The sequence below is a fragment of the Haplochromis burtoni genome, unplaced genomic scaffold, assembly GCF_018398535.1.
Source record: "Haplochromis burtoni strain Fernald_Lab_line unplaced genomic scaffold, NCSU_Asbu1 Contig_157, whole genome shotgun sequence".
NCBI classification, from domain to species: domain Eukaryota; kingdom Metazoa; phylum Chordata; class Actinopteri; order Cichliformes; family Cichlidae; genus Haplochromis; species Haplochromis burtoni.
This window is the reverse complement of record NW_024582518.1, coordinates 1,324,690-1,336,048: the sequence shown is the minus strand read 5'-3', so window position 1 is coordinate 1,336,048 and position 11,359 is coordinate 1,324,690. Positions and strand designations below refer to the sequence as shown.

Below are 11,359 nucleotides of genomic sequence, written 5' to 3'. Positions count from 1 at the left end.
TTGTGTAGGAAAATGGGTTACAAGGACTTTTAAACAGAGAGTTTATTATCTGCTTCCATCAGGAGTCCGTCTTTGATGTCTAAAGCTAATTTCCTCCTGCAGAACAGCTGTACACGAGGTGAGTTTATTTATAACCCCTGTTTAAATTGTATTAAGGCTAATAAATTAGCATTTTATTGTTGGGGTTTTCTCTGTTTTCCTTGTATTACTACTACTATTAATAATAATACATTTTATTTATAGGCGCCTTTCACACTCTCAAGGTCACCTTACAGTAACACGTAAACAATACCATAAAAACATAAGAAAAATGTATATATAGCAAACATGGTAAGATAAAAGACATAAACAGTCATAAAAGTATAAAATCAAATATAAAAACAAATATAAAAACTGAGCAAGGTAAAAATGGCCTAAGACAGATCAGGTGTATGCAATTCTAAATAGATGAGTTTCGAGACGTGATTTAAAAGTGGTGAGACGGTCCGGAGAGCAAGTGGAAGTCCATTCCAAAGTCTCGGGGCAGAACAACTAAAGGCTCTGAGTCTAATGGTAGTCAGGTGAGCAGGTGGAACAGACAGAAGGGAAGCTGAAGAAGAGCGGAGTGTAGGAAGGGGCGAGTATGTATGAAGAAGATCGGATAGATATGGAGGAACAAGGTTATGAAGCGCTTTGAAAGTGAGAAGCAGGATCTTGAAATTGACACGGAGGTGAATTGGGAGCCAATGGAGCTGTTTAAGAACAGGTGTTATATGTTCAGTGGATCTAGTTCTGGAAATAATACAAGCAGCTGTATTTTGAACTAACTGCCATTTATGGAGGGATTTATGAGGTAGACCATAGAGAAGAGAATTACAGTAATCCAGACAAGATGTGACAAGAGCATTGACAAGTATGGCGGTACTGTGTGGTGTGAGTGAGGGACGAAGACGGTTAATATTACGAAGATGAAAGTAGGAAGACCAAGTGGTATTATTTATATGTGCTGTGAAGGACAGAGTGCTATCGAGAATGACACCAAGACTCTTAACCTGAGGGGAGGGTGTGACATCAGAGTTATCAATGGATAACGAAAGACTGGTTGGAACTGTAGTCAGTTTTGATCTGGTGCCTATTAAAATGAATTCTGTTTTATTGCCATTAAGTTTAAGAAAGTTGTGAGTAAACCAGACCTTGATTTCACAGTCAGAAATGGATGTGGGTGGGAGAGTAGCTGTGGGTTTGGAGGATAGGTAGAGCTGGGTGTCATCTTGGTAGCAGTGAAACTGGATGTTATGCTTCCTAAAAATATTACCTAGGGGTAGGACAGAGCCTTGGGGGTACACCGGAATTAACTGGAGTAGATACTGATCTGTGAGGGAGTAATTGAACAAACTGTGAGCGGCCAGAGATATAAGAAGTAAACCAGGCGAGTACTGTACCATCGATGCCAATAGATGCTAATCTGTGAAGGAGGATGCGGTGGGAGATAGTATCGAAAGCTGCTGTAAGGTCAAGGAGAATGAGGATGGATATAAGTCCAGAATCAGCTGCAAGCAGAAGATCATTGGTGATTTTTACTAGGGCTGTTTCTGTACTGTGACATGAACGGAAGCCGGACTGAAACTGTTTGTACAAGTTATTTCCAGTGAGATGATGATGAACCTGTGCAGCCACTATCTTTTCAACAATTTTTGCTAAGAAAGGGAGATTCAAAATTGGCCTATAATTTTTTTGATTGGAGGGATCTGAACCATTCTTCTTCAGTATTGGGGTTATTATTGCAGTTTTAAGAGAAGAAGGAACAGAACCAGATATAAGAGAGGAGTGTACGATATTAGCAATCAGTGGGGCAAGAGATGGGAATGAGAGTTTAACAAGATTTGTCGGGAGTGGATCAAGTATACACGATGATGACTTTAAGTTAGTAATTATGGAAGATAGCTGAGTTATTGTGGGAAGTTCAAAATTGGATAGAGAGAATGACAGCTGAGAAGGACAAAAAATGCAGAACAATTGACCATTTCACAGGACGAGGGCAATTGTTGGTAAAGATTCTCAATCTTGGTGAAAAAAAAAATCCATAAATTTGTTGCAAACTGCGGCAGAGTGTGTATGTATGGCAAAGGTATCTGAGGGTTTAACAATATTATGCAATGTAGAAAACAAAGTGCAAGTGTTTCCTTCAGTGGATTCAATAACAGAGCTGTAGTAAGCAGATTTAGCATGATGAATAGCTTCTTTATAATGTTATATATGACTGAGATACATGTCCTTGTGAATAGCAAGTCCTGTTTTCCTGGAGAGATGTTCCAGGCGGCGTCCAGTAGCTTTAAGTTGGCGAAGTTCAGATGAGTACCATGGCGCATAGCGAGAGAAAGAAACAGAGTTGGTAGGTAAATTATTAATGCCATGGGAAAGAGCTGATAGATCAATGCCCCTAATATTTCTAAAAGTAATTGAGCGGTTTTGTTAATTTTTGTATAGTGGGTGACTAGCATTGAATAAAACTAATTTATGGTCTGAAAAAGGCATGTCCAATACAGCACAATTCTTAGGGGTGACACCAATACAGCAAACAAGATCCAAAATGTGTCCTTTGGAGTGTGTGGGAACGTCCATATATTGGTGTAAGCCAAAATTGTCCAGACAGGATATAAAATCTCTTGTGACTGAATTTGATGTGTTGTCCATGTGGATGTTAAAATCGCCCAGCAGTAGTATATTTGGAGATAAGAGTAGGATTACTGTCTTTACCTTACAATATAAAGCTCCTTGTGGCAGCTGTTGCTGTGATTTGGCGCAATATAAATAAAACAGAATTTAATTGAATTAGGGGTGTGGACTGTTTGACTGATAGGCAGCTTCTAGCTGTTTGCTAGGTTTCACCTTAGCTAACTGGAAACCCTGTACCGGACCTTCAAACATATTTGTGCTGTCGGAGCCGTTTTGAAGCATTTCTGATAGACTAACATGGCTGCTTAGTGGTTAACAACAATACCAAATATTCCAGTTTTGGAGAGTGGAATTCTAGGATTTCATTTGGATGTTACTGACCACTAATTAGCAGGCATCAGGTCTGTGTGATGCTCCTATACTGTGTAGGCTGAGTTAATAGCTTAGCACTCCATTCTCTCATCCAAACACAGACACTTACAATGGGTAATGTCCAACCTTTATTTACAGTCTATGTTTATAAGAACATTTCCTCGTCAGCAGATGCGCGAGTCCATATTTCACCTGAGAGATCACGTTACAGTTTGACTTCGTCCACCTGAGTCTGTTTCTTGTCCGCCACTGTCCCTCCTATGTACAGTCCTCCCAGCTCTTCCTCCAGCTCAGGCAGGTGGGTGGAGCCCAATGGATCCATAGGACCTGCGTCCGTGTCTCCCAGCATCCTCCACCAGGGTAGCCGGCTCGCCTGGAGCATGGCGTTGTGGGCGTCACGGGCACGAGCAGCGACGGGACCCGACGGGCTCAGGAAGGTGTCAGCATCTGTCTCTGTGACAACAGAGAGGGGCGGAGCATCTGTAGAGCCAACATGTTTACTGGTTACTAATTGATCAACTGTTATTAACTGATCCGACTGATCTCAGTTTAACTCCAGATGTGTAAAGCTGTGTGTGAGTGTGTGAGGGACCTCGGAGCAGCTCCAGCTGTGTGTGCACGTGAGCCAGCAGTGCCTCTACCCGCTGCTCCTCCATCCTCTGCTGAGCTCCTGTCTGCAGCACTGACAGCAGCAGCAGCTGCACCTCCTCATGGAGGCAGGAACACTCCTCAGGAGAGACACGGAACGACTGAGGGCGCACGCACAGACACACACACACACACACACACACACAAATCAGTAGCGTGCAAAACATCATGGGTAACAGTTGAGGACTTTATGAAATCAATCTCGTACCTGATGTGTAGCGATGTACTCATCCACCTGCCGCTTTAGCTCCGCCCTCCGGCTGTCTGTCAAACGTTTCTGACCAATCCAGAAAGGAGGGAGGGGCGGGACTTTTGCTGCTCGTCGTTTGTGTAGAAAGCGACGCACCTGAAAGAAACGTAAGATAAGACGGAGTAAAGAGTAACCAGCTCCAGAGAATACAACTTAACAGATGTGTGTGTGTGTGTACCCCTCTCTGCAGCATCCTGACAGCTCGCTCTCGTCTGAGCATGTGCCGCTGCGTGCTGCTGTAGTGTCGTCTCTCTCTGAAGCCTCGCCAGAAGCTCTGGATCACCACAGCGGCTCGATTCTCGCACTCCTGCAGGTATGACTGCACCTGGTCTGAACAAACAAACACAGAGTCAGGTGTTTGAAACCAACCACGATCCCACCAGTTAAAAGCAGAACCCTAAATCAAACTTCTGTTCAGCCTTCACTGAACAAAATTAGAAAAAAATTTTTTCATTATTTTGAAACAAATCTTCCACATGAGAACACAAGAATGTCCCCAGACTCTCTTTCATTATGATTTCCATCCATCTATCCATCCATCCATCTGCTTATCTTTTTCAGGGTTGGGGGGGGCGCTATCCCAGCTGCCTTAATGCAAAAGGCAGGGTACATCCTGGACTCGTCCCCAGTCTGTCGCAGGGCATTGATGATTCATTTCATTTAGATGAATCATCGTAGCGGTTTAGCTGAAAAACGAACACTAAACTTCATGACAGAAATATTGGGCTGTGCAGGAAAGTTGGAGATTATAAACCCTGTGAGGTACAGGCGTCTCCTTTATAAGATTTTAAAATCTGCTCTCAGGAATTCTTTCTTTCTAAAACGCAGACTTCATGAGTTTAACAGAAACTAAAGACAAACCCAGAGAGATGGCGCTCTGAGTCTGAACAGGAGGGATTTTAAGGTTTAGTGATTTCTACATTGCCTCGTGGTTTCAGGTGCTTTGTGTCTCTCACCTGCTGGAAGCAGCTGCAGCAGCTGTCTCTGTTTCTGGTGGAACCTCCTCCTCGCCTGCTGACGTCTCACACACACCTGAAAACAGCACGGCGAACAAGCTTTAGTAAATATAACACACACAGCCTTCAAATTAAAAATGTAACTCTGGGAATAGCTAAGGGGGATTTAGAAGAATAGAAGAATTAACAGTTTTGTCATATGAATCAGAAAGGTTCACCTGATACTTGAGCTCCTCCTCCCACAGCTGCGCCTCCTTCTGCTGCTGCTGCTCCCTTCTCCGAGCCCTGACACACAAACACACACAGGTTGAACTATAGGCATCTGTGAGGTTGCTTTGATCCAAGCTCCTGCTTGTTTCCAGCTCTTTTGTTTTTTAATCCTCTGACTCTTTTAACCCTTTACAGCCGATCGGAGCGGGCACGCTCCATTTTGCATAACTATTTTTAAATCCCGGTAGCACTGCAACCACGTAAGCTAGCGCAATAATTTTTTTTGCATATGAAACCGGAGGAGTTGTACTTACATCTTATGCCATCAGCTTGTCCTAGGTCACAGCTTCCTCCCACATATAGCTTTGCAAAAACTGCATAAAAATCACTTGCAGCAACAAAAACATGATATTCCAGAAACACGCTTTGCCGATCCGATCAGCTGTTTGTAACACTTCCTACGTCCATCAGCGCGAACTATCACATGACCGCATGACCTGCCCGAAACCGGAAGTGACGTCATTTTGCGGAAATGTAGTTTTTTTACGATCGGGGCCTTATGAGCCTATACTTGTGTTTTAAAAAGTTATGTTTGAGTTTATGACTTTCTGTGTCGTTTCTGGGATGCTTAGGACTCATATTGCACTGCTGGAAATAGTTTATTTTGATGCATATGCTGTTATTTTGCAAATTTGCACTATAATATTTATTTTCGTTTTTCCTGCAGTATATAAAAATTGGTGTATTTCAAAAATAAAACTATGAAGACACTCAAAATAAATTTCCTGTGGTGGGAAACTAGTTTGTGCAACTTTTTTGTATTTACAGTTTTGAGGGATGAGCCTCTTAAATTTCTCTAACTAGAAATATATGTTAAAAAAAACAAAAACGATTTTCAATTCTTTTGTAGTTTATTGCACTTTTTTGCAATTTATGTAATTACTATGCACCTAATGCAGACATATTATTAAAGTTTGGGCTATAATGGTTGTATTGATGTATAGCAACTTGAAATGCTCCCAAAAATGGCTACACAGCATGTAAAAATATAATATAAGCTCTGGCGGACTTGGTTCTATGGTAGATCTTAAAGGGTTAATGTAGCTTTGCATGATTAACAGTTTAAAATAATCCCTATTTATTATATATTCATCTTATACTGGGCCATGAAGTCTTACAGTTTGAAACCTCCAGTTTGATAATTGGTTTAAGGTAGGCGGGGCTTCTGTGCTCTCATGTTGGCTAAACAACAGGAAGTAGTCACCTGTACTTCCTCTGCAGGACACTGACGGCTCTGTTGAGACTCTTCACTCTGCGTCTGGTCTTATACGACCTCCAGGCTGCTTGGATCACACATGCCGCCCGCACATGCTCACTACTCCCCTGCACATAGACAGCAGGGGTCAGAGGTCAAGCCAAGTATTCTCTCTCATGCTTTTTTAAATTTATTTATATGGCAGGAAATAATCTGTCCTACATCCAGGAGACAAATAAAAGAATAAGTAAATAAAATAATTATTTCAATAAATTAGGTAAACAATGTAATCCATATTCAGCTTTACAGTGTCAAATCTTTTAAAATAATGAGAGAGAAAAATTTAAGCTACCAAAGTATATTTTGTTAATGAAATTAAAAATAATTATTTTAATATCCCAAATAAGGCACTTAAATATAAAAATATAGTTTTAATTAAATAACTAATAATAAAATTAATATATTTTATTTAATTGAAAACTTGTTTAAATTTGTATTTGAAAAACAATTAAATACTACATTTTTTGTTAACATAAAAACATTTAAAATGAAAGAATACTAAAAATATATATTTTTAAAAATCGGTTTTATTTTTGACAATGTTTTTACATATAATGTCAGAAAAAATGTAAATAATAAAAAAAAAACATTTAAAAATATATTTTTGTTTGAGAAATAAATAAAAATATTAAATAAACCAATAAAATATTTTGAATACACTTAAAATTTAGCAGAGAATTATTTTTTTCCTTTAAAAACAATGTCAGAACAAAAATATTTTTATGACTTTAACAATTAACAAAGCGAACCCACCTGTGTTTGACTAACGACATCCTTCTCTGATTGGATAAGAGCGATCAGCTGATCAATGCCCCGATCGAAGCCCCGCCCCCTCCAGTCTTTGTGCAGCAGGCTGTCCAGACCTGCAGACGCACAAACACACAGTGACCTCTGACCTTTCGGCTGCTGTGACACACTTACACATGTGCTATGTCCCAATTCAGCTGCATCCTTCGGAGGCTGCATTGGAAGGCCGATTACGTCACAGCCAGGCGACGAATGCTGTCCCAGTTCGAAGGCTGCTCCAAATGCAGCCAACAAATGCATCCTTCATTTCCCTGAATTTGAAGGATGGGTCGGGTGTATCCTTCGTGGCCCAGAATTCATAGCGCAGGCCAACCAATTCCAGTTTCCAACAATGGTGGGAGCTACTTAGTTGTAATATTACTCTTATTAATCTTTATTAATTAAATTATTATTTATAATATTTTTATAATAATATAGAAATACTTTTCAAACACCGCAATGGCAGAGGAGCGAGGCTAAAGAGTTTGAAATATTACTCTTTCTGGGTCACAAAATAAACTTTTAACATTTTTTCAGGCGAAAATGTAGCTGTGTAAAGTTCAAATAGCTGCTTGGTTTATCGAGACATCACATATTTGCAAAATTGCTGTGACATTTTTGGAGACCTCTGTTACCCACCAGCTTGATAGCTGACCAGGTGGTCAAGGCTCACTAGAGCCGACCAGAATACTGGACTCCCATCACATTGTTTTCTGACCCTGCGCAGTCTTTCGCTACTCAGGTTAAACATGATATAGAAGTCATATGTTATTGTTTAATAAATCGGTTTGGCTGAGGTTAAAGTTATAGTTTTCACACAGCTGAATAAACGTTAAACAGAAAACTGATTAAACAGAAGTGTGAGATGGTCTAGAATTTACTCCAATGTCCTGTTATATTTTAGATAGCCAAAAGCAGACAGCTGAGTTTATTAAACTCCGCTGAGACAGCGGTGACGCAACAGCCTTGCACTTCCGGCCTTCTCGGTCTTTGGACCTGGCCTTCGTGGTCTACGTGGGCTGGGTCCTCCGATGCATTCAGGATGCTGCCCCTGGATTGGCACACAGCCCTCAAGAGACTACTGACCTCTGAAGCTGAGGAGGAGGGGCCGGAGGCAGCGGCCCAGCTGACTGGCCATAAGGAGGATCAATCTGAGGGAGGCCCCTCCCACCGTAGAGTCAGAACTGAGAGCTAATTGGCCAATGGCCTCGTTGAGCAGCAGAAGTATGGAATCGTCGCTCAACCCAGACAGGAAGTTGCTGCAGGGAGAAGAACAAGCTCAGTAGTGACAACATTTTAATCTAAAGTTTTCAGATGCTTCTTTCTTACAGGTCAGTGATGTGACAGACGGGGTCCGTCTGAATAAACTTTATTGACACAGTCACAGACAGGAGGTGGTGTGTTACCTGTTGGCCGTGCAGGTATGAATCCACATCTGGACACAGAGCAGAGACACAGTGACATCATCACACACCTGGATCTGCTCATAGTGGATGGAGCTGAGGACTAGACACACACACACAAACACAGTAAGGTTAAACACAATTCCCGTGGGTCTTTTTAGTACTGAAAGCTGCAGGTTTAATAGTCAGCTGACCTTTCTCTGTTAGGTGAGTGTGAGCGGCGAGCAGCCAGCCGACAGAGTCCATCACCTTCCTGAGGAGAGACACATTCTGACACACACACACACACAGAAAGATTTACATCCTCAATCTGACTGCAGCTCGGCTCAAACATCCACCAAATCAAGCTTCTCACCTCCACTCGGTTCACCAGCTGAGCAGCCAATGACAGCAGAGCATCCACGACTGACGGCAAGAAGAGCCGATGAAAGGTCTCAGAGTGTGGGCCAGGCTCCACCCCCACACAGCAGGAGCTGCAGACAGACAGGTGTTGGATCTCCATCCTCCTTCAAATAAATCCTCAGTTTAAAGTGAAGCTGTGATCTCAGGTTACCTGGTGAGGTGGGCCAGTGTAGCAGCGGCGCTCAGGTCGCCCCACAGGCTGCTGGGATGCAGAGACAGAACACGGACGCAGTGGATCAGCACGCCGCTCAGATACAGTTGAGACTTCAGCCGAGTCAGCTCGCCACTGTTCACGTGGACAGCTGCCGAGTTCAGAGCATCTAACACAGGAAATGTAAGATAAAAAGAGTTGTACATGCTCTTATTCTGAAAATTTGTTTGACAGAGGAACTGACAGGAAGTGAGCCTCTCACTGTTTAAGCTATCATTCAGCAGTCTGAGTTTTTCCACCGGGGTCAGGTGTTCATTCTCCAGCTGCCTCTTCAGCTCCAACACCAGCTCATTCTCCTCTTCCTCAGGCTTCTTCTTCACCTCCATCACCTGCAACTTCCTGTAAACACAAAACAATAATTTCCAAAATATCTGATACAAAACATAAATACCATAATTTTGTTTTTAAAAAGAATGATAAATAATAAAAACATTAAAATATCAATTTGATAGCATTTCAATTATATTTTAAAAAATACAGTAATTTTATTTGAAACATTAAGTCTGTATTAAATTTTTCAAAACATTAAATGTTAAATTAAGCTAAAAATAAAAGGGGGTTCTTTACCTTTTATTGCAGATAGAAATGGTAAAATAAACTATAACCGTTTAAAAGATTACAATCATTTCTGTTCATTTAAATTTGTTAGCATTTTTATTAACTTATATTTCATTTATATATACAGTACATTAAATTTGTCACTTTTTTTTGGGGGGGGGGGGCGCTCTAGCAGCTAAATTGATTAAAGTGATTAAAATAGAATTAAAACTTCTAATTACAAGAATTAACATACCTAAATCTTAGACACCAAAAATAGTTTTTTAATATATTAGTTCAACTATTCCTAATGTGTTTAAATATTTCCAAACCGTTAAACCTTTTAAACGTTCCACAAATTACAAAATAATATTAAAAATGTTGACAGAAGCACTTAGGTTAAACTTTTAAGAGTTAAAAAAGTCCCAAAGTGTGAAAAAAATCTATTTAGGAGTTCATATAAAGGGTATAAATATTATAGTCTTAGAACGTCTCGAAATGACCCTCTTCGGTCTCTGTAGAGATAAAATTCATAATGCAGGAAATCAGTGCACTATAAAAAAAAAAAGTGCTCTCATTTCCATCTGAAATTCTGTGTGATGGTGCAACACGCTCTCAGGTAAAGTGGCTTTAAAGTACAGGTACACAAAGTAAAGCCCCGCTAAAGCTAATACAGACAGAAGTGTTTCCGGTGTGTCTGTAGAGCCTCACCTGACTCGTGTTTGTCGTCTCAGCTAACAGTTTGATACCACTGAGTGACTCAAGCGGTTACATTAGCCGTCTACATAGCACTTATGGTCACTCGCTGAGTTACAAACCTTCACTTAAAAACTCAAGAAACGGCGACTATTATCCAACGAGCTAGTTCTGTTAGCTGTTAGCACAGAGTAAGCAAACGACTCCTCTGTTTCTACGGTAACATGACGTCATGACGCAGCGACGGCACACACCCCTCTGCAGTAAAGTTTCATTCAGGAAAAAAACAACTTCAATCCAAATCTTTATTTAAACGTTTAAACATGTTAAAATAACAAAAATATAAATAAAAAATTAAAGTGAAAATAATATTTTTTTCATGTCTTAAAAATAATTTTAAATATTGCAAGTGGCATTTGGTGAAATTAGTGAAATATTTTAACACAATTTATGTGTTGTAAAAATCAAGTAATCATCAAAAACTTCTGCTATACTTTCAAGATATATAATTATTAGTATTTTAATATATGTGAAAAATTAAAAAAAAATTATAATATAATAATATAAGATATATAATTATAATATTGTGGAAAAAATAAAGCACAGTTAAAAATACAAAAAATTCCATATTAAAAGATATCAACAAATTGAAAGAAAAAAAGTTAACTGTATAAGAATTAATAAGTCTAATAATAAGGTTTAAAAAGTAAAAAAAAACAACTTTATTTTTAGAAAGTCTATTGTTATTTAATTCATTATAACTTATGTATATTTAATGCTGTTTAAAAAAATTTTTATTAAAATTATTAAATGAATAGAAAAATATTAGAAGTGCATGAAATATATTCTAAAAATTTCACAAAGATGGTCAGATATTAAAATAAGAAAGTAGTTGTGCAGCTTAATGAATAGAATAAC

General features: G+C 39.6%; 1 protein-coding gene across 1 annotated transcript; it reads right to left on the bottom strand.

Annotated features, from left to right (window-relative positions):
* Positions 1-3,142: 3,142 nt before the first annotated feature.
* On the bottom strand, positions 3,143-10,691 carry iqcb1 (IQ motif containing B1). Its single transcript, XM_005932766.2, has 15 exons — positions 10,457-10,691; positions 9,411-9,547; positions 9,149-9,317; positions 8,951-9,068; positions 8,790-8,865; positions 8,599-8,698; positions 8,279-8,451; positions 7,160-7,269; positions 6,356-6,474; positions 5,100-5,166; positions 4,882-4,957; positions 4,104-4,255; positions 3,884-4,021; positions 3,620-3,776; positions 3,143-3,507 (listed from the first exon to the last, which is right to left on the bottom strand). Exons 2-15 carry the CDS (start codon positions 9,532-9,534, stop codon positions 3,233-3,235), a joined length of 1,854 nt encoding a protein of 617 aa, XP_005932828.1. The 5' UTR covers positions 9,535-9,547; positions 10,457-10,691; the 3' UTR covers positions 3,143-3,232.
* Positions 10,692-11,359: the final 668 nt, after the last annotated feature.

Bases quoted from the DNA above. Each gene is read 5' to 3' on its own strand.
- iqcb1 (XM_005932766.2), bottom strand. From the start codon at position 9,534: ATGGAGGTGAAGAAGAAGCCTGAGGAAGAGGAGAATGAGCTGGTGTTG. The intron at 5,167-6,355 runs GTGACTACTTCC...TTTGTGTGTCAG, and splicing joins GTCCTGCAGAGGAAGTACAG to GGCTCGGAGAAGGGAGCAGC. The intron at 4,958-5,099 runs GTGAACCTTTCT...TGCTGTTTTCAG, and splicing joins AGGAGGAGCTCAAGTATCAG to GTGTGTGTGAGACGTCAGCA.